Source organism: Miniopterus natalensis, chromosome 1 (genome assembly GCF_054644295.1).
Source record: "Miniopterus natalensis isolate mMinNat1 chromosome 1, mMinNat1.hap1, whole genome shotgun sequence".
In the NCBI taxonomy this organism is placed as follows: Eukaryota; Metazoa; Chordata; class Mammalia; order Chiroptera; family Miniopteridae; genus Miniopterus; species Miniopterus natalensis.
In genome coordinates, this window is record NC_142081.1 from 119490890 (window position 1) to 119515416 (window position 24527).

The 24527-nt window shown below is 36.7% G+C and overlaps 1 protein-coding gene across 1 annotated transcript in view; it reads left to right on the top strand.

The window, feature by feature from the left end:
• Window positions 1-24527, top strand: part of MALRD1 (MAM and LDL receptor class A domain containing 1) — a 543727-nt gene that overhangs the window by 86699 nt on the left and 432501 nt on the right. Inside the window, 4 exon segments of the mRNA XM_087815868.1 lie at window positions 2359-2456; window positions 10772-10945; window positions 20286-20406; window positions 23930-24028. Coding sequence (XP_087671994.1) covers window positions 2359-2456; window positions 10772-10945; window positions 20286-20406; window positions 23930-24028 — 492 coding nt within the window.

Here is a 24527-nt window from a genome sequence, read left to right on the forward strand (position 1 = left end):
TATTGCTATAGTTAATAAAAATAACTTAAAAATATTTGCTTTCATTTGCCTTACCAAATTCTGTTATTAATACTTGTCATTATTCAAAAAATAGAATTCCTGGGAACTTCTACTTTTACAATTATATTATTGGCAAAACATGAGAACTCTATTTTTTTATTATGTTTACTAAATATATTATTTCCTTGACTTCTATGTTCACTAGATCTAGAAGATAATATTAGCCTAAGATAATTAATATTACCCAATATTATCTCTAATTAATAACAGAAATCTCTACTTATTTTCTCACTTTAATTAAACTAATCCTGTTGTTTGCCATATAGGATATAGTTTATTTTGGGTTTGATTATTAGTCTTTATTTAATTATTTAACTTTAATATTTTATTAAGTTTTTTTATTTGGAATGGCTTGTTTATCACAGTGTTTTCAATATTTGTTGATATAAATCTATGATTTCACTTTTTAATTTGTTGATCTATTTGGCTATGTTGACAGAACTGCTAAATTAAATAAAACCTCATTCTTGGAAAGCTCTGATTGATCAGGACATATAATAATAATAACAACAATAGTAATTATTATTTTATACTCACCCAAGGATATGTTTATTGATTTTAAAGAGAGAGAAGCATCAATGTGAGAGAGAAACATCGATCAGTTGCCTCCCATACGTACACCGACTGGGGGTTGAACCTATAACCTAGTTATGTGCCCTGACCAGGAATTGAACACACAACTTTTTTGGCGCTTGGGATGATTCTCCAACTAACTGAGCCACCTGGCCAGGGTCATATAAATATTTGATAAAGATTTCAAATGTAATTGATAACATTTTTATTAGACTTTTACATCTCTGATCATGAATGATATTGCTTGATCGTTTTTTTTAATTCTTCTGTTTTCTTCCTTTCTTAAAGATGTCTGCATGCATCCTAAAATGAGTCAGTGGGCTCTCCTTATTTTTCTAAGACTGAGATCCCTTAAATAATGTTGAAAATACTTGTTCTTTAAAAATTAAATAAAACTTTGTCTTGGGGTTGTACATTTCTAGTAGATTTTTTTTATTAACCGATTTATTCAAACCCTTTTCATCTTTGGATCTTGGAGTTTTTTGTGTTTTTATGCTCCATTCTTTATTAAGTGTTTGTTTGAAATTGCATATATTGTTTTAAATGTCTAAAGGAGTAAGATCTTTGAATATTTGTTATTTTTTAGTATTTTGATTAGACTTTTGAAAATTTTTAATGGCCTTTTACTTGAACTTGAGGATTTTAAATTTGGAATACTTTTTTAATATTATCTTTTCCCACCCTATTCTTTTATAGGTGAAACGTAGAGAATTTAATGAGCTACAAAATGCACCGCTTCCTTTAGTATTGGGTTGGAATTTGGGAAGAGTAGTCTTCACCTTTCCCAGTTAGCTTTGAGATTTAAACACCATAGAAACCAGGTTCTATTTTTCCTCACTCCAAGACGACATTGCTGACTTGCAACCATGGTTATTTTGTTATACATGTGGAGGTATCTATAAACTAATACATTTTAATACTGAAATCCTTTCATTTCTGTGCAGTCAGCATTGATTTGTATCTAGAAAAATCACCTTCTGAATGCGATATTTTCTAGTAAAAATGGTTGGCTTTCCAAGTTACCCTTCATTTTGTGATTATCAAAGGGCAGGATCAGACCTTGACATGGTCGGGGCATAGCCTTCCTTGTAAATTTTCAGTATTCAATGACAGCTCCCCCCGACAGCAGTTCAGATGTGTGATCTTTTGAGCTGCTAAGAGATGTTATCCCCCTGAACACTTGCCATGAGCACATCCACTGTAGTTAAAATCTAAAAGCAGTTATTTTGTTAACGTTCAGATTAGATCTTTAATTAAGCTTTCATCCCCACTAGCACAGACTACAGTGTCAAACACATAAGCCCCAGGAGAAACCAAACTCATCCCACAGGCTCCTTTCCTTCAGTACTTTGTGAAAAAACTTAAAAATAAAGCTCTCATGGAAATTTCTTAAGGGCATATTGAGTATCTAATTGTAAGCTTAGAAGCTTCATTTAATTTGATTTCACACTTTATGACGTGAGTTAAGCCAATAAAATATTTGTTTAGAGGATTAGTTCAAGAGCTTGTTTTTAATCAATTGGATTTTATTTTAGGTGTTTAATGTTATCCATCTGAGAGTGTTTTTGGTTATCTACAGAGCTTAATGGTAAATTGGTAAAAAATATAATTTTCTTTATTTAATTGACACTTGAATGTGTGCCAGGATAAGATACGAGGGCAAGGAACAGCTAAATGTACAAGAGTAGAACCTGTATCTATATGACTTTATGTTTGTTTTTGTAGGATCCTTTATTTATTTTCGAGCACATCAATTGCCTGGAGTGGCCAAGCTTGGAAGTCCTGTTCTTACAAAATCACTTACTGCCTCTAACCCATGTCAGGTAATTTACTATTGGAATTTCCATTGACCATTCTCTGGTTGTAAACTGTTAGGCTTGGGCTGTTCATGCTAGTAAATGTCTGCTATGTTTTACCACTGTTTTCATGATGAATCGAGAGAGCTAGATGAGTGATTTTGGCATGCAATGTCATGTCCTTCCAAAAGACCACTTGCGACATATAATTCACACCATTCTTTTTTGGGGGTGCTTCTGGGAGGTATTAAGGAATATTTCTATCATTTTATATTCTTTCACATAATTCTTTCAATAATCTAAAAGCTGTGGATACATGTTGTGAAAACTGCTTTTTATTTTGACCAATAATGTTACTTGAGTAAAATAAATTCAGTTAAGTAAATTCTTGTTGAGAGAAAGATGAAAGGATGAATATGTGCAGAAAATTTTCTGAAATTTTATTTTTCAATTAGTCCTCCTGGTGCCAGATCAACACAGACCAAGGGATTAGGATACTCTCAATTCATTTCAAATGCACAATAAAGAAAAAAGCTGAGATTTGGAGTCAGACTGACCTGGTACAAATCTCAGCTTTGCCACTTTTTTTTTTTTTAATTCTCACATGAGGACATGCTTAGAGAGAGGAAAGGAGAGACACACAGAGAGAGACAGAGAGATAGAAAGAAAAAGAGAAAGAGAGAAATAGCGATCAGTTGCCTTCCATACATGCCCCGACTGGGGATTGAACCTGCACCCCAGGGATGTGTCCTGACTGGGAATCAAACTGGCAACCTTTCGGTGCACAGGACCACGCTCAGCCCGCTGAGCCACTCCAGCCAGTCTCTGTTGCTTTTTCTTTTTTTTAAATTTTATTTTTGTTTAAAATATTACAGATGTCCCTTTTTCTCCCCAATGACCCGTTCCACCCCATTCCTTCCCCCTCCCCAGTCCCTCTCCCCACCATTGTCCGTGTCCCTGGGTTGTGCATATATGCACATAAGTTCTTTGGTTACTCTCTCTCCCTCCACCGCCCCCCTCCTCCATCCCTCTGACATTCGTCAGTCTCATCTATGCTTCCATGTCATTGAATCTGTTCTGTTCATCAGTTTAAGTTCTTTAGATTCCATGTATAAGCGAGATCACGTCACTTTTTGAATCTCAGTTCTCCCACAGGTTCAGTGCTTTCTTTGAGACTCAGGGTCTACACTGCAAACATTCGTATTAGCAAACCTTCTCCACACTGTTGTGAAGATTAAAATGTGATTAAATAAATCACCTGGCAAAGTATTTGGCACAAAATAGGTGTTCGCTAAACATTATTTCTTTTCCTTTCTATAAAACTGAAAACTAACTTAGATGTTTCTGTTCAGCTTGTCTTGTTTTAGTTCCTTTTGGGATTTTGGCCATGGCTTTAGAGCCCTTAGGATTTCAGCTCAATTTTTTTTCTTTAGTTATCAAAAAATAATGAAGAGATCAGTACCACCACACACTAAATTCATCACTTGTAAATACAGGTTACAGCACTTTTCTAATAAATAAATTAATTACATATAATTTAGAGGTATAAATATAATTATGTTTTCCGCTTGAGAGGAGTCTGAGAGTACTCAGAACTCTTAATAGGTGTTCTTCCTCCTTTTATCTCCTTTTTTTGGTTTTGCCCCCCCCGCCCCCCTGGCCTATTCCTCTGTGGGAATTAGGGTTAAAACAACTGACTGGACTTGACTTCCACTTTGCTCAGATGCACTCCACACTCTCCCACCTTTGCTTTATTTTAATTAAAACTCTGATAAATACAGTTGTTTCTCTCTTTCTTTGTTTTGTTTTGTTTTATTTTGTTTGAGAACTCCTGGAGATTTTCCTTGTGCTTTCAAGGTCATGTACCAAAGTAATTTGATCCCTATTGTTAATTACATTAGAGACACTGGATACAAAAATATAGAATGTATTAATTCTATCTCTTTTACAAAAATTTGAACACAAACCTTAAGAGCTTTATTAGAAATTTCTGAGACTCAGTGAGAAATCAGGTTTTGTTTTTCGTTTTCTTTTTAAAGATAATCTGCATTTCCCGTTGTTGCCTGCTGATACCCATTCATTTTGGTCACTGGGGTTGTGTTTCATTTTACGATTGTTTCCACTTGAGGACATTTTCTCTACTGTTACTTAAATTTGAAGCTTAGCGGTGGGAAGTTTTTAGGTGAGGACTCAGTGAAAGCAGTGGCCAGTTTAGATGCTTGACAGTTTATCTCTCAGAACCAAGTCCTCAGCCTCCCAAGGCCTCAGACACTGAATTAATGTTTGCCTTTACTTTTGGAAAAATTAGAGTGCTTCAAGAACCCGTTGTAGACTGCCAGAAGGAGTATTTGTTTTTTTACATTTTGTCTGCATCTGCTTTGATCTTAGTAATCTTTGAGTTAGAGGGAAGAATATTTGGATTACTTTATAATATTTTCCAGCTTAAGAAGTAGTATTAGACTGCTAGAGGATGTTATTTATAATCTAAGATACACATAGCTAATGTTATCTCTTAAAGGAGTGTTCTAAGAATATAATATTACTGTTTTTTATGTTTGTGGCAATGTTTGATTCTTTCATAAAAGTTACAGAACAAGGGAACAAACCAAATTCTTATCTTCTTGAGTAATCAGAAAATCCAGCTGATCTTTCTAATTGGAACACATTGACTATAGTTGTCTTCATGGATTAGGAAATGTTTTGCCTTATACCATGAGAAAGTGAGCAGCGAGATAACCGGGCACTTTTTCTGATCAAAGCCTTCATTTTGTAACATTAGATGATCTTTTTATTTACATAATCATGTCAGGCTAACACAGTGAAGAGCGTATTTTTTGAAGGACTTTCAAAGAACATGAAGCTTTCTTTTGGGTGTCCGTTTCTAACAACAGACTTGAAATTTTGTGTTATTACATTGTACTTTATGTACAATGTACAACACATGGCATCAACATGCTCACTTGTTTTTAGTTTATTCTTGTTCAAGAGGTGGATTTTAATTTAAAAGTCAAACCTTCCTTTAGTCACTGGTGTAAACTGGGCGTTTTTCTCTCTAATAGCTAGGAGATGGGACAACGTGTGGGAGCCAGAAGCCACTATTTCTTATTGGTATTGAAATGCTGTTACTCTTTTCAGTTAACTAGGAAATATCAAATGAAGGGGATTTATGTGAATTAATATTTTATGACTTATCATATTTGATTACTGTACAAAAGACATAATATCTCACTTTTAGGATTTCACAATTAAATACAGGAAGATTGGTAACATAAAGCTTCTGCTTCATATACATTTTGTATATTTAAAAAAATTCCTAAATGAAGACAGTGAATGAAGATATCAGGGCAAACATATATGAAGCAAGGATGGGTTGGCTCCAAAACAAAGTCAGTCAGGCTGGACTACACAGTAGCATCTAAGTTTTTCAGCAGCCAGTGCAGAGAAGACACATGAGTCATTGCTGAGTTCAGACTATAGAATGTAAAAAGAAAAAACAAAACAAAAATAGTTCAGAGACTTCTCCCCTGAGCTCTCACAATACCAAAATAAACATTTTTTATCTGATTCAATACAAATGTAGTGCTTACCTACTCTGCCCTGATCACAGTCCTCAATGCTGGGAAAACAACAGGCCAACCTAACCACATGCTCGCCCTAAAGTAGAGTTCAGTGAGACATCCTGACAGCAGTTCAGGGTTAATAACCCACTTATAATGACTCTCTCAATGAGTTTCAAAAGGCCATGTCTTATAATGTTCCTCAAGTAGAGTGATGAACTCACATCAAAGACAAATTAAGGAAAAAAGTGATTATTGAGTGGAGCTTGAAATGGTACAATCACAGTTTGTTCCGTGCTTGTTTTGTTTAATACAAGGATAGATATTAGAGTATGCGATGCACTCAAGAGGAATCAACAGTTATGGGGGAAGCATCGAGCAGGTATTCTCTCTATTTGTATGTGAGCAAAACACATGGAGATTATCAGTAAATGAGAAAAACAGGTTAGGCTTTACTGAGGATTCCAAACTTCCATTTAAGCTTGTTCAGGGGAGGACTATACAGGCAAAAACATAATGGTGACTAGGAGTCATAAAACTCTCTGTGGTCACAGTGAGTTGTGTGTGATAAATAATCTCTCTTCTCAGTATGGACTTATTGCCAGATGAGTTTTGAGGAGCTAACTTCTTCCCTTTTCCCCCTTCCCTCTTCCCTTCCCTCCCCTCCCCCCTCCCCTCCCCTCCCCTCCCCTCCCCTCCCCTCCCCTCCCCTCCCCTCCCCTTCCCCCTCCCCTTCCCCCTTCCCCCTTCCCCCTCCCCCTCCCCCTCCCCCTCCCCCCTCCCCCTCCCCTTCCCTTCCCCCTCCCCTTCCCTTCCCTTCCCTTCTCCCTTCCCTTCCCCCTTCCCCCTTCCCTTCCCCCTTCCCTTCCCCCTTCCCTTCCCCCTTCCCCCTTCCCCCTTCCCTTCCCCCTTCCCCCTTCCCTTCCCCCTTCCCCCTTCCCTTCCCCCTTCCCCCTTCCCTTCCCCCTTCCCCCTTCCCTTCCCCCTTCCCCCTTCCCTTCCCCCTTCCCCCTTCCCTTCCCCCTTCCCCCTTCCCTTCCCCCTTCCCCCTTCCCTTCCCTTCCCTTCCCTTCCCTTCCCTTCCCTTCCCTTCCCTTCCCTTCCCTTCCCTTCCCTTCCCTTCCCTTCCCTTCCCTTCCCTTCCCTTCCCTTCCCTTCCCTTCCCCTCTTCCCTCCCTTTCCCTCCCCTCCCCTCCCCCTCCCCTCCCCTCCTCTCCTTTCCTTTTTTTTTACTTTTTAAAATTGCTGTTTTTATTATTCTAGATCTTGAAGATATAGCAGGTGTAGCAATACCAGAGAGGGCCCAATTTAAGGGAGAGATGGCAGAGGTGGCTGACCAATGGAATAGAACTGAGAAAGGGCGAGAAGAGAAGACACGCAGCTCTGAGATAGGGAAGCAGCAGGAACAAAGACCACAGGAAAGCTGGGGAAAGAAGCAGAAAATTTGAAGAGCAGAGTTTCAATTGGAGACAGACCAAAGGCAAATGATACAGAAAACATAGAAATAAGGAAGACATCATTTTGAACTTCTAAATAATGCCCTGATATCCTTCACAGAATTAAGTATCCGAGAGCCCAGTTACTCCTTTGTAGAACTGACCACTCCTCCGGGGAACATCACAGGGCACCTTAGTGAACCAAAGAGCAAGTGGCTCCCCTGAGATCATCAGCTCTCCAGCTTAGTTAGTCACCTGTCCTCCTAACTAGTAGATAAGTCACCTGATGATAAGATGCCCTTTCATTTTGAGGTAAAATTGATGATTTGATATTTTTAAACATATAGATAATATAAAATCAGAGAATACAATGAAAGACGACAACATCATTTGAGCTTTATTTTTTTCTCTCCAATTTGCAATTAAAGGAACTGCTTTGTTGCGACGTTTTTAACTACAGGAAACTCTTGAATACAGTGATTCATGTTTTGCAGTCACACTATATGTAAAACTTGCCTTCGTGAAAACCCAAGAGAAATAAAACCAAGCCTTTAATGTGAATGTTGTATTTAACTGCTCCTTACTGAATCAGGCAGGAATCAAGAAAATAATCACCTTTAACAATGATAAGCAGTAAATAAATGTTAAATGATTGATGTAATTTTACATGCTTTGCAGCTCTGTTTAGAACTTTCTGTGTTGATGGAAATTTTCCTCTGCTACTCCCAGTATGGGAGCCACTAGCTGCATACAGCTACTGAGCACTTAAAATCTGATGAGTATAACTAAGGAAAGGATTTTAAAATTTTGTTTAATGCTAATTAATTTGTATGTAAATAGCCACACTATTTTTCTACCTTAGTCATTACATGCATTATACTTATTCATTCCTTTTCCTTCCACTCTCCCCCATAAAACTCTGAGGTCTGTAAGGACATCTAATGCCTTGTACATTTTCTGACACAGAGCAGTTTCTCTCTTCTCTCTCTCCCCCTCTTCTTCTCTCTCTCCCTCCCACCCTAAGTTTATACATATTTACTTAAACACTGATGGGAATAGTCCACCCATCCCTGCCTTCTTCTTTTCCATTCTTATTAACTGAATGCAAGCTGCCATTATAGGTTCTGTGAGGAACTCACAACAGGCATCGTCATGATTCTGAATTCATGTCTTGATGTGCTACTCCTGGTGTGCATTAGATTGAGAGCCACAAACCTTGCACGCTGGATGAGTGCCTATCTGACACCACAGCTGCATTAAAAACCTTGCACGCTGGATGAGTGCCTGTCTGACACCACAGCTGCATTGAAAACCTTGCACGCTGGATGAGTGCCTGTCTGACACCACAGCTGCATTAAAACTTTTGTTCCATGCTTTTACCCTTACCAATTTTAAATGCAAAAAGGCTATAGAAGTTTTTCTTGGTCTATAATAAATTCAAGAATGCTCCTTAAGTTTCAACAGTGCCAATTATGTTAAAATAATAAATTAAATATAAGTTCTAAGCCCTTATCCTATTGAATGTGGATACTGTTGCTTCCTACTCTTGATACACTATTAAAATAACTTCACACTGGCGATGTACTGAGTGGCAGTCTGACAGCTTGAAATTCTGATGGGGCATGCACATCTCTTGTACAACAGGTTTAAAAACTCTGTTGTGCATATTTACAAGCTTGGAACATGCTGAAATTACAGCAGGGATCTGAAATTTAATTGTAAGTGAGGAACATAAATCCTTGCTTTCCATAGAATTTAATTAAACATTTCCACTTGACTTTATATATCTGCCTACCTGTCAAGGTCTGAGTTTATGTGAACCTGGGAGTAAAATCTAAGATGAGTTTAAATGATCAGGTAGTGTCAGTATACATTGGGGGAAAAATGTGAACTACATTAGAACAGAAAATGCTTGATATTTTATAATGAACATTTTTTAAAAAGAGAATTTAATGAAATTTTATCATCTTTCATCTCCACTAAAATTGGTACCAACAGTGAAATAAACAGGTATCTTATATATATATGCATGAATATCTGCTTATGTAACAAAATAAAAGCACAGTGATAGAGGAAAAAAGCAAGAATTTAAAAGATAATTAAATTAAAATGGAATCACTTTGAATCCAAAGAGAAGGATTTTGTTTCTGTGGGGCCTCATCTCTGAATGTTCTGTTTCTCCTTGAAAAATGCAGCCTTAAGACTTTCTATGTCATAATGCAAAAGAAAAAAAAAGACTGCTGTGTGTCTGAGACTGTTTTTATGGGGTTTAGTTGACATATTTTATAGCGTGGATTATCCAACCATTGAGGGAATTAATTTTTGCCTCCCACAGTGCCCAGTACTTATTAAATTGTCAGTAAATATTGGCTGAATAAATAACTTTGATGAATTCTATGTTATAGCTACTGATAGCACCTAAAATAATCCTCTCCCTCTATTTTCTTCACTACATGGTTTACCGGTCAAACGTTTAGATTATGTCGTCTTTGATGATGAGTAGGAAGAAAAATGACCGGGCCCCTTAGCTGCCAAAAAAACAATATCTTACTTGGATTAAATTATTAATGAGTAGCATCATATGAGCTCCCAAATTCTTTGATAATGTTACAACAGAGAAGGGATTAATGATGAATATTAATTATAGTTTCCTAAGGAGAATGAATACTTGGTTTTGTAACTTTGAGAAGAAAGTGTGCCCCCCCAGATTTATAAGAGCAATAGGGAAGGCTCCTGGGAAACTTCCATGATGCTGTGTGCAAATGTGTGCCCTCAAACTTGTTTGGTAGGATTGGTAGTGTGCCGGTGCCCCATTTCTTTAGACAGCTCCACGGTGTGCATTAAATACACTAGTTGGTAAAGCCGCCTTGAGCCTTTTGTTTTGTTTTGCTTTTTTGTTCACCCTCACCTAACGATATTTTTTTCATTCATTTTTAGAGAGAATGAAAGGGAGGGAGGGGGAGAGAGAGAGGGAGAAAGAGAGAGAAAGATGTGAGACACATCCATTGGTTGCCTCCCACGCACCCTGATTGAAGTTGGAGATCAGGGATTTGACCTACAACCCAGGTATGTGACCTTGATTGGGAATGGAACCAGAGACCTTTCATTGGGAGGGCCAACGCTCTAAGTACTGAGCCACACTGGCCAGGGCTTTGAGCTTTTTCTTAAGTAGAGAATACAAAGTCTGGCAAAGGACTACTTACTATTTTCTGAGCTTTACACAAGAAAAGAGAATTATATTTCCCCCGGAGAAGATTATATTTAACACCAAATTAGTTTGGGATATTTTTAATTATGGAAAAGCTACTTGAGCCAGTTAAATGGAATATTCAAAAATATTTTTCAACAGGTGCAGTTTTGGTATCAGTTGTCTCAGCATTCACATCTCTCAGTTTTTACAAGAACATCGCTGGATGGAAATTTGCAAAAGCAAGGTGATCTAATTGGAATCTCCAAATCTCAGTGGAGACAAGCAAAAATCAATCTTTATGCAAAGGCTGGAGAATCTAGTTTGCCTTTTCAGGTAAGCACATAAGAAATCAGTAAAACTCAGTAGAAGATACCTATTTAATGCTAATCTTCTCAGACAACAATTAACACATACATCCTTTTGACATCAATAAAGCAAGCCAATCAGGGATGAGTAGAGAGGTTATCTTAACTAAGTACTCAAGAATTATCTAGAAGCATAGCAAAAGTGGAGTTAAGAATTTAATAGGATGGCACAGATTAGAGTAATTTATTAGGAAATTGTTGTTTTAAGTGTGGATGGTAGATTATTTGAGAGAGTGAAAAATACCTTACTTGGGCTGCACTCACGTTTTAATTCTATTGCCTTATTTTCTGCAGCCCATGATATTGAGGATTTTTATCAAACTTTGATGTCATTTTCTTGGTTAGTAATAAAATAAGGCAACTGTAGCTTATCAAATGAGTGCCCCAACTTCCACCTCCTGAACATGGCTCCCTTCTGGATGATGTTTGCAATGAGTTATTTTTGAAACTAGATTTAGAAACTAGGTAGACTACAGTGGAGAATGGAGTGCCTTTGGAGTCTGGTGGCCTGAGTGCTGACATCTGCTCAGCTCATTGTTTGCTAAGTGACTATGCATGTTACATCTTTGAGCTTCAAATTTCCCAGTCTGTGAAACCACAGTGGTGGTCAAAACAATACTTTAGGTGACTCTGGGTATTAAAGAGAAAGTTGCTACAATGGTGGCTGTGAAATGGGCTCTGGTTCAAATCCAGGTGTAAGATCATAAGGATGTTGCTTAATCCCTCTGCTTTTCTTCCTCTGTAAATGTGTGTGTGTGTGTGAAGGTCATTGTTAGGGTGTTAGGGGTCCCTGATAAATAACATACCTCATCTGTTCCTCATTTTTGAACCAATTGAGATAAATATAGATAAAGATAGAGAGCAGAATATTTTAGAGAAGATGACTTTAGGATCTGCAGCCATATGTTTAAAATAATCACCTCAGAATGAACAGATTCACCCAGAGAACAACCGACTCTGCCAGGGAAATACAGGACTCACACTTTGGGGGGCACCTTTTTGCCATTAACCAGGGATAATTTCAGAGTGCATGCCTCCTGCAGACAGTTTGGCTCACAGAAGGGGGCATGAATGAGAGACAAAGAGGATGAGCTGAGAACACCCAGCTGATTCTTTTAACATCACCAATCATTTAAATCTTCCTCCTCCCAGGGGAAAAGTAAAGGGTGGGTGACAGCAGTGCCACTTCAGGGAAGTCCCTGCCCGTGGGAGCAGGAGGGATAGGAAACAGCACAGACTCCAGTTAGTATTATCTCCATTACCGTTCTGTGAGGATTAAGTGACTTACACATGTCACGCACAAGGGAGAAATCTCGCATCGAGTAAACAGACCAAGTTAGCTATTATTGTTGCTGTGGTTATTACCTGGACAATGTCTGGAAATACAGACACTCAATAAATGTTAGTGCTCTTTATTTTGAGAAAGACTCTCCTATTGGCTAGAACTCTAGGCTCAATGGTTAGAGGCTTCTTCACTCTATGAAAGTCTTCAAACTCCCTTGATTCTCAATGAATATATATGTGTGTGTGTGTGTGTGTGTGTGTATATACACACATACATGATTCCACTCCCATATTTAATGGATGAAAACACCATGAATTATTTAACTCTAAATTGGAAAACATTTTATAAAGGCAGGTCATGGAATCATTTTCATGTCCATGTCCATTACATGTGACAGGGCAAACAAAATCAGGACAATTTGAAATCTTGCCTCATTTATTTATATTCCATATAAGCTTTTAAAATTAGGTTTGCTTTGAGTTATAATGAAACCATTATAATCTTTCAGAGCCTATTATTAATTGACATCAGGAAGAGAACAGAATGTTCTTTTCTACACACAAAAAACCTTCACATAAATGTTTATAGCAGCTTTATTCATAATTGTCAAAAGGTGGAAGCAACCAAGATGCCTTTGAATAGGTGAACGGATAAATAAACTGTGCTACATCCAGACAATGAAATATTATTTAACGTTAAGTACAAATGAGCTATGGAGTCATGATTCACATGGAGGAACCCTAAAATGGATATTACTAAGCAAAAGAAGCCAATGCGAAAAGGCTACATCCTGTATGATTCCAAATATATGACAACCTGGGAAAGGAAAAACTATGAAGACAATAAAAAGATCAGTGGTTGTCGGGTTGGGGAAGGCAGGTGGAGACAAGCAATGAAAAGAGGGTTTTTAGGACAGAGAAAACATTCTGATAGTATAATGATAGATGCGGGTCATATATGCATTGGTTCAAACCCATAAAACGTACAACAGTAAGAATTACCTGTAATGTAAACCATGGAGTTTGTGTGATTATATGTAACTGTAAGTTTATCAGTTGTGACAAAGGCCCCACTCTGGGGGGGGCGATAGTAATGGGGGAGACCACGCATGAGTGGGGGCAGGGGGCATGTGGAAAACTCTATACCTTCCCCTCAGTTCTTCAGTGAACCTAAACTGCTCTAAAAGTCTTAATAATAAACAAAACAAAAGCCAGAATGTCCTGTTAGTACGAGTTGAGGAATATTATGAGTTGAGACACATGCCGTTCCTGCGAAGCCTGGAGGCATCATTAACCTATCGCTATTATTGAGGACTTTCAGCATTGTGTAGTTTCCTTCTCTTTAATATTTCTTTGGGATTTTAGTTTTTCTTTTGCTCTGCTTTGCAGTGCAAATTGAGACACTTTATTATCTGGGGAATATTAACTAGTTTGTAGGTTCACCAGTGCTGTGGTAGGATTTTATAATTTGGCAGCAAGAGATTATAAAATCTTGTGATGCTTTCTAAAGCAGCCTTACTCTCCTCTCTCCTTTTATTTCCCTCCATGGGGGCCCAACACCACGTGTCGGCTACTCTCTCCCCATTTGGGGGCTCCCATTCATCACCGATCACCCTCAGCTTAACTGGGATGCCCTTCGAAGGGAGTGAATGGTCCTGGTTCTTGCTAAACCTCAGCCATGTTGAATTCATCCCTGAGAAGGAAAGGGTTTTGTCTGTTCCTTCTTTACCCTCTTACTTGGCTATAAGAAAAGTTAATTTTAGAGACAACAGGTGAGTAAAAGGAAAAACAAGAAAAATTGCATCAGATTTCACCATTAAGAAGCCCATTACAGGACCACAATCTCTAATCAGCAACTTGGAAAATTAAAATTTGGAAAGCAGTTAAGCACGTGAAAAATGAATTTAGAGGCAACACTTAACCTGACCTGAACCAAGGGAAGTATTGAGGCAGTTCATTCAGTGATGGGTTTGCCTTGCAGCGTTGCCTTTAAGCTTCCTGAGGAAATCATGTGATACATGCCATATGTTTTAGATTAATGGTCTCAATTCTGAACTATTCAAATTTCAAAACCCAGCTTTCCCCAAAGACTTTAGATAAGGTATCCTGGGCCTGTGTTAACATTCTGGTGTGAATCAGTCGAGATTTGATACACAAACACATACACAGACATAAACACAAATTACACAAATATGCAGTCACACACATATATACATACAGTATTATTTAATACAAAATAACATATATATCATTAAATATATCAAACAAATAGAAAACACAGAGTGAGGCAAATACCCATGTACTCACACCTCAGAATTAACTAATGTAAACATTTTGTTTGCTTATAATGTTAATGTTTGTTTACCTGTTAAGATGCAGCTTTGTCCTCTGTGTACCTCTTTTTATAACCATTTCTAATCCTCAGCAGGAAAAAGAAATGCTAATATTATGTTGGTTTTAATCTGATTTCTCTAAGCGTATATTTGAAAAATATGGAAGTATACATGAGGATTCTAGCTAGGCTCTACTTCATTCTTTTATCAACAACACATGGAAAAGATATTATACCTACAAATAGTTAATGTAGCTTCTAAATATTTAACTATTTCAAGTTTATCTTCTTGGAAACAGTCTTCTTGGGTACTTTAAATTTAGTGGACTGAATTGTTTAAGGGTGACCTTAGTCATTGCCTGGCCATCAGTTCAGTGTGACTAAACTCTGAACATATTTATACATCATAATCCAGCCCAATCCAAATATTGGAAAGGAGAAAGGCATCGGGCTCTATGACCTTCTGTATTCCCTCGTAGCCGTGAAATTCTAATTCGCTCTGGTCCTTTTGACGTCTCATGTAGACATCACAACAGAGAACAAACTCCTTTGATTTCCTTAGGAAATAAGCACCCTAGTCAGGTAGGGCTTTCATGGTTCCTGCAGGAGCAGGATTAGGTTTACTGTTCATTCTGTAGGAACAGCAAATTAACATCTGTTCAATATTCTCTCCATTTCTTGTACAGTTTTTACAGGAAGAATGTAAATCAAATAGTTAATAGTATTCTTTCCAATCTGTTTTAACTTAGCCTGTTTACCTGATGTGTTCAGCTTTTTACACAAACATATTCATTTAACTTACAATTTCTCCCCTAACTGCTGTTCTTAGTTTTAATATCTAAAGGTGGCACTTTATCTGAGTTACTGTCCATTGATTTCCAGTTGATCTGTTTTCTTTGAGTTTCCTATTAAAATATAACTGTGTCCTATTTTAGATTTTATTTTACAATGACCCTTCTGTGAAATTTTCTACAATGATTGATACCATGCTCACTCTTTATCAGTCAATGATATAAATCAATAACAATTTCCTGACACTATTTGAAGATCCAGTAAGATTTATAATACAGAAGAGAAAGCTGAACTGGCCTCTGTAAAGTTGCTATGTCCTTAGCCTTCTTAATCTAGGGATTCATTAAATCTGTTTTGCCAGGTCGTTTTTTGTTCTGCAGTATCTGCTGAAGACAGATTATCTCCTTATTTCATTATAGTGATGCAATATAGCATAATCATTAAGTGGCTCAGGTAACATATTTTTCTTACCAGATCCCTGACCTCCAATCAATTACTTCAACTCTCTTAAGCTTCTGTTTCCATTGCTTTAAAAGGAAGAGAAAAATAGCACTATCTTCACAGCATTAAAACAAGTGAACATGCCTGGTTTGTAGTCAGCTCTAAAGAAAAGTTAGCTCTTGCTCTTATTATTCATACCACTATCATTCAAAAGTTACTATATTCCCATTTTTCCTCTTAATATCTTTCTACTTTCTTCTTTGCCTCTTAGATTTATATTTATTGTCCTTGTTATTCTTTTTTAAAACAAGATACCAAAGAACCAAAATCTAAATATTTAGATTTAGTATTTTTCTGGAAAAGCTCCCTTCGTTTTGCAGGTGTAAAAAGTAATCACTTGATTACAAACAGCATTTACAAGTTGTGGTTCCTGAAAGCAAAAACAAGAAATGATTTTGTTCTTTCAGGGAGTAATATAATTAATTAAAACAAATTTCAACTGAGAAATAGTTTAAAAAGGGAAAGACATCTACATATAATTTGAAGTTTAAAGTTTTTAAATGGCCTTAAAAATCTTACGAAATGAGGTTTTCAACCTTCTTTCATCCATGGTTGCAACATCTCTCTGAGCAACTTCCTTCTTGCTTACTGATTATTAATTGATACTATCTTTCCCAAAGGGAGTTGCCTAGGCTTACAAATCAAAATATCTATTTGGTTAAAATAAGCAATAAGAAATAGGAATAGGCAAGATGATTTTGAAATCAGAGGAGAAGCTGCCTTAGATTATAATTTTTTATTTCATAGTCCTAAATTTAATTATTTAGAAGTTAACAAGAAAAGGTGTAGATGACTTAATACCATTTTTATTTGTTTTGGAAGTTGTTTTATGATTACATTTTAACATGACTATCTAAAAGAGTCTAGTGGTTCCCTTCAGGCAAAATGATATAACCATATTTTAAAGACCTACCCCATAGTTCCACTTCAACTCATCCTAGGGCCCACTCACTCCATTCAAAGAACAGGATCAGGTACCTCTGTAAGAGAACAGAGGTCTGCCCGACCATCCTGCATTTCCTCCAGCTTTTCTTTGAGTAGTGCAGGCCTTCAAATATGGTCATCAACAAATGCTTATCTAATGAGTCTGAAGAATTAAGCATCTACGTTTTAATTGTCTTCAACCAGAATGTATTATGATAACAAATAAAAAGAAAATTCTTTCAAAATTAAATCTTTCCAAAATAAATTATAATAACTTAATGGTGTTAAGCATAAAGTATTTCACAATTACAATGCCTGTATTTTGTTATTTAAAATCCTTTTTTAAAACCTGTTATTATTTTGTACCTCTTGCGTGAAGGCCAAATTTCTGTTGGCCAAGACTGTATAAGAAACCAGTTCTAATCAGAATTATTAAAATTATTAAAATTATACACATGTTAATATAAAGTATCAAAAATTATAAATAAAACAATAGTTACTCCTGACCACTATCACCTCCTATCATAGTCTTTATCTTGAGGTAACTATAGACACTAGTTTATTTTTACTTCTAGATCCTTTCTATTTGTGTAATATGATGTATGTTCCAAATATATCTAGAAACCTAAGCCATTATATATTTTTAGCTTAATAGTATTGTTACCGGCAATATGGGCTCTTAGTTCCTGACTGTGCAGGAAAGATTACACAATATAAGTCCAGGTGATTTTGAGAGTATGTTTATTAAAGCTGGGGATAGTGAAACAAAGGAAGGGCTTACCCTAGAAGAAGAAATACTGTATCAATAGGGGTGAGCCTAGGCGGAGCTGCCTTGGTCTTTTGGAAATGTGAGGAAGAGGTGAGCCTAGGCATGGTTGCCTTGGCTGTTTAGAAAGAAAGTCAAAGAAGTAGAAGAAGTGAGCCAACTGGGCTGCGTGGACTTAGGAAACAAGTTACCAAGGCAAAATAAGGGCCCCTGGGGAAAGAAAGCAAAGACATGCACCTTAGGAAAGAAGAGGGGAAAGGCACAGGCATGGGAGAGAATGAAAGAGAAGAGAGAGAGAACAGGGTCCTTGGCTTTAAGGGTTTTTATCTGTTTTCTGAAGGCAGGAATTTTAGGGGAGTTCTCAGGGGAGGATATCAATAGAATATTCATCGGATTTCCAGGTGTGTTCTTTCAGGGTTGTGGTCTCTACTGATTGGCTGGCAGTAGGGTAGGGGGTCACTAGTCATTGCATCTGGTCCTGATGTCAACCGTGGCGTCAACCGTGGCACTGATTCATCTGGTTCTGCTGCTTTTCTGGGCCTGGAGCTGAAACACAACTGAGGCCTAGATGTTATCTCTAGTTTGACAAAAACTCTGTCTCTGTGGTCAATAGACAGGAGACCTTGTTCCTAAGATTATTTGATGCTGATCAGAACCTTATTGCCCTGAGTGCTTAATGCTTTAAGCAGTGGTTCTGCAAGGGAGAAGGCCGCAGGTGAGTCAGATGCTGGATGGGGCCAGTTTGAGTCAGCCATCTGACTCAGTTTTTCCATTCTCCTTGCCAAGGAATTTTTCTAACTTCTTACTATCTTGCCTCAGTATCATACTCTAACTTTTTTTCTGTAATTTAATCTCTTTCTCAGAAACACATATTGAAGGTCTTTCTTTATTATCACATAGAGATAGATATTATATTTAACTGGCATAATAATCCATGGTTTATATCACCAGTTATTTATTGACTCACGTTTGAGTTCTATTCATTTATTATCAAAACCAGCATTGAAATAGACATTCCTGCCCAGACCTTCATGTGTCTGCCTATGAGTGTCTCTCCAGTGTAAAGGCTGAAAAGTAGGCTTAATTTTTGTAGTCTGTGCTATTTTTCTTTAAATTGATGCCATTGACTTGCTCTTCAATTAGGCTGCACCAATTTCTGCAATCAGTCCTTTCCATTAATTACTCAATTAATTTTTTGTTCTCTTAAAAGCCCATTCTCCTATGTACAGGAGGAAAAAGTTTTCTTTAACCCTTAGACCTCTTCAGATATGACCTGGTCTGAAAATTAAATTGACAAAGCAGAGTAACTGGGGAAAAGCATGCAAAATTGTTTAATGAAAGTTTTACGTAACACATGAGCCTTCATAAGGACATGAAGACCCAATAATGAAACAGTTAACCCTGAGTATTTTTATGTGAGTTTCCATGAATATAATAGGGCAAGGAGTATGAGGGAAGTGTAGTAATCTAGGGGACATTCAACAAGGCCTGTTCATTCAGATTCTCCTCTGTGTCCTATTGCCTTCAGAGAGAAGGATACTCCTTTCTTTCTTTCAGGTATAGGGAGGGCACCTATTATGATCTGCCTCAAGCCAGCACAGGACATTTCTCCAGTTCCTTCAGGTTGAAATATCCAGTACTCCAAGTTGTCATATTTGGGGGTAGAGTCTTGAACCCCAGAATCCTATAACACCCAGAGTTTTCCAAATATACCATACATATTCACGTGTCCCTGCTTTTGCTTGTAATGTTATTAGTTGCTCAATGTAATAAAATATTAGGCAGCAATTATAACTGAGGCTTAACGTACTACTTCTGTACCAAATCTTTTTCAACTTCTGCCTCACATTCTTGGCACAGAAATAATGAAGTACTTTTCTTAGACTCTCCTAGTAAATCATACACATCTCTGGTATAGCACTTCTGGGGTAGTTTAGTTGTTAATGTATCATATGAAGTAAATGGTAAGATCTTTGAGATCAGAGACCCTCCCTGATAAGAGGGAGACACACCTATTAGCTATGTCCTTGACTGATGGTCCCACTGTGTTTCCTTAAGACTCCAGACATAATTTCTTTCTTTCATTTTTTTTTATTAAGATGGTAGAATAACAACATAATAAAGTGAGTGATTAACAAGATGAAAAGAAATTATATCAGTCATTATTCAGAGTGTTAGAATAAATTAAACTTAAATAGATGCCTCTGAGTGCTTTAGCATATGAATATTACCAACCATTGTATAGGGTTACAGATTGTGTGCTTTACCTCACTAAGTAAATTATGTATATGTATACATAATACAATAAGTATGTAAATATTCTGATATGAAAATGAATAATTGTTTCCAATGGACCCATTACAAAGGGATTCATATCTCAATGAAATTGAGTTGTAAACCACACAGTTGATTACCCCAAAGAGCTCATTTTAAATGCATATGACTCTTAATGGCTCCAATGGGAAGACAACCCTTCAGTACTGATGAATGTTACAACTTTTAATTGAAACAAGGTTACCTAAAGTAACAAGGTTACATAAGATGGTACCAAAACAGTTATGACTATAAAATTATAATTTGAATGTTCCGGTCAAAACAATTTTGTAAAATTAGATTGGGAGATGTGACAGATGCAAATGAGCTTCTCTCTACACAAAGACATTTACTTTTATGATGTATTTTTAATAATTTGTTTTTCTATAATTATAGTTAATTTTAGAAGCTACTGTTTTATCATCAAATGCTACCATTGCTCTAGATGACATCAGTATATCACAGGGATGTGAAATTTCATATACGTCACTTCCAAGTACCAGCACAGTAAACAAAGGTAAGTTTCTTCTTCTGGTCATTGCAATTTTAAACTTTGAAATAATTCGTTCTTCTTGACATCAAAATAGAAAATACATTAGAGTCCTTCAATCATATAACTCACTAATACCTAATACTGGATGTGGTTAAATCAAATGTCCTTGAATTCAGTTGCCTCCCACATCTCCCTACCGGGGATGGAGCCCACAATCTGGGTGTGTGTCTGGATGGGAATTTGAACCCGCAACCTTTTGGTGCATGGATGATGCTCAACCAACTGAGCCACGTGCAAGAGCTATTTATTTTTATTTCTTAAATCTTTTTTTTTTTTTAAATGTTTTTATTGACTTTAGAGAGAGAAGAAGGGAGAGGGAGAGAGAGATGGAAACATCCATGAGAGAGAAACATCAACATCAATCGGCTGCCTCCTGCAGGCACCCTGCTGGGGATCAAGCCTGCAACCTGGGCATGAGCCCTGACCTGGAATCCAACTGGTGACCTCTTGGTTACTGCGTCGATGCTCAACCACTGAGCCAAACCAACCAGGCTATTTTTTTAAATTAAATTCATTGGGGTGACATTGATTATATAATAGCATTATCTAAGTTTCAAGTGTATAATTCTATCATATATCATCTGTATATTGCACTGTGTGTTCACCCCCCCAAAGTCTAGTCTTCTTCCATCTCCACATATTTGATCCACTTTACTCTTTTTAAACTCCTCCGACCTTCCTTCCCCTCTGGTAACCACCATACTGTTGTCTGTGTCTGTAAGTTTTTTGTTTGTTTATTTGTTTTATGTGTTCATTTGTTGCTTTCTGTTTTATATCCCACATATGAGTGAAATCATATGGTTCTTGTCCTCCATCTGACTCAAGATCCATCCATATTGGCACAAGTGGCAGTGTTTCATCCTTTGTCGTGGCTGAGTAGTATTCCATTGTCTATATGTACCACATCTTCTTTATCCCATCATTCACTGAATGACACTTAGGTTGTTTCCCTGTCTTGGCTATTGTGAAAAATGCTGCAATGAATATAGGGGTAGATCTATCTTTAAGAATAAATGTTTTCCAACTTTTTGGGTAGATACCCAGCAGTGGGATTGATGAGTCATATGGTAGTTCTATTATTAATTTTTTGAGGAACCTCCATTCTGTTTTTCATAGTGGCTGTACCAATTTACATTCCCACCAGCAGCACATGAGAGTTCCCTTTTCTCCACATCATTTCCAACAGTTGTTATTTCTTGTCTTATTGATAATAGCTACACTAATAGGTATGAGGGGTATCTCCTTGTGGTTTTGATTTGCATTTGCTTTATAGCTGGTGAAGCTGAGCATCCTTTCATATCTCTGTTGGCCATGCGTATGTCTTCGGAAAAGTGTCTGTTTTCGATCTTCTGCCCATTTTTAATTGGACAGTTTGGAATTTTGTTGTTGTTGAGTGTATGAGTTCTTTATATATTTTGGATATTAGCCCCTTATTGAAGGTATTGTTTGCAAATATCTTGTCCTTTTCAGTTGGTTGCTTGTTTTATTGATGGCTTTTTTTGTTGTGCAGAAGTCTTTTAATGTTATATAGCATATATATTTTTAAAAAGGCAAAAATATGATATGTCACAGTCTAGACCTTAGTCTGTCTTCCAATAATATTCTAAATTTGTGGCTAAAGTTGTCACATACAGATATTTTAATTTTTAAAATTATGAAAGAATTTTAATTATTTTATGTGTTTAAACCTTTGCGGTCGTTTGTCTACTCTCAGCCACCAAAGCTTTTTTACCGTTCCAGTAGTATGTCTGCTCTCAGCCACCACAGCAAGGAACCCTACGAATCTTAACTCTATTCATTCATGTATCAGTTCATAAATCTTGTTTATCCTTCATAATCTTGCGTGTTATGTATCACTGCTCTTTTAATGGAAATTAATTCCGACCAGTATGACACCCATGTCCAAATTTAATACGATCTCAAAGGGTTAAAGCATTTCTATAAAAATTAATTTCTATTTTAATCTTGTTTGGCACTTCAAATGAATATATAATGAAATTCATGTTTCAGAGTCACCTAGGATCTTAAAAAAATTATTGTGTTTGGAAAAGTGACTCAAGGCTAGGCAAAAAGTTAAATCTTGACCCTAAAATTCTCTGTTTAAATGCAAAACATATTTTACATAATAGATGGAGTTTGGCTAATTCTTTGACTAAATACTTTATTGAGTGTTTAAATTAAGGAAAGATCATCATAAAAATGGATTTCAAATAGTCAATAGGCATTTTTGAAAGTCAAATAGGCATTTTTGAATGTCTAACCATTATTTAAGTCCTGAAAGTGCGTTGAAACAGCATATATCCTGCCCGCAGTTGCTTTGTCATTCTAATACTGATTGATGTTTCCCTCTGGCCACTCCTACTCCTGGGTCTCAATTAATAAAGACAGTATGAAAAATGTTCCCTGAATATTGCCACACTTCATTTTTCTTTATCTGTATACATGAAAAATATTTGCATGTGGAAATCAGGCACATCATATATTCTGAAGTTATGTTTCCTCAAACAACATAGTAAGTAAGAAACTTGCATTCTTATAGGACATTAATGTACTAAACAAGGATGACATAGGAGAAACAACTGAGACCTGAACTGAGACCTGGATTTGAGAACTTTTAGTTGAAAGATCTCTACTAAATACATCTTTCATTGGAGAGATTGTATAATTCTATGTATTAAGTTCATATTGTGTTAACATGTAATTACTCAGAATGTGTGTCCTGGGCTTATAATAAACCTTTCTAAGCTCTGTGTGGATTAGTAGAAAGGCATTAAAGTTGGCATTGAAGGAAATGAATTGGAGGCAAAAGTGTGGCTGAACTTTTAAAATTATCACTAAAGTTAACCTCACCAGAAGTCTCAAAGGATTTGATCTCACTTACAGAGAATTCTTTTTGTAAATGAACTCAAAACTCACTCATGTGTGCCTCAATCCAAATACCAGCTCAGTTGGTTAAAGCATAATTCTAATTAGACCAAAATTATATGAGTTATTCCTAAAAGGCCAATGGTTTTACACAAAGAAAGAAAAACTTTCTTACTGTTTTTGCAATTTTTTTCAATAAATAATTATAGGAACTCCTGTATGGAATTTAGTATTACTACCAGAAGTTTAGGGACAGGACTGGAAGGGGAGTTAAAAAAGATGCCAAGTCCCACTGGTACTGGATTGTGTTATATTATATTTGTGGGGCAGAATGGCCAGAGATTTGCCTCGACCCTGTATTTTAATTAAAGCCTTTGAAAGCTTCAGTCAGCATTGCAAATGGCTACAACCCTTTGGAGCAATTCTTAGAATTAGCCTTATGTTTACATTGGAAGCACCAGACACATGATGGAAATAGCAATTGTACTTTGATTTGGCCTTTTATACAGCTTCTTTATCGTAAGCATATTTAAAAACTAGTGTTCACGAAACAATTATGTATTCTGTTTACCCGTTGAAGGAGAAGAGGTTGTTTTACCTTCTTCATCTCTTAATTTTAAAGGTGGATTTGTGCCATGTGAGGATGCAGGCTGTATTTCATCCAGCAAGGTCTGTGATTTTACATCTGACCGCCCAAACGGAGCAGATGAAGCCAATTGTGGTGAGTCGGCGCTTTAGTCACTTTTAGTGACTTTTCATCATTCCAGGAGTCACTTGGCTAAGATTCATGTGTACACGTTCACTCTCTGAATATAAAGTGCACACTAGTCAGGTGGGGGGTAGACGTTTAATGAGGACAGAACCGAGACCTCTCACAACTAAAATGACTTGCAGTTGAAAGCAGACCTGATTATCTTTAAAGCAATAGCAACGAATGAAGACCCCTTACTTTCAGTTTTGCTGTGTTGGAATATAAAATTTGAAATAAATGCAAGAAAGAATTCAAAAGATAAGAACAAGAGTCAATTATAAATATTCCTTTATTAGGCTCTTTTTGTGTGATAAGAATGCTTCCTCTTAGTCTAAACAGTTGCCACTCCAGTACTATGTAATGCAGAGGACTACATGATGTTTAAGTATGTTCTTTCAGACTATACTTAAGTATAGTCTTTCAGACTATAGTCCATCAATAAATAAATTGGTCTTAAAACTATAGCTCA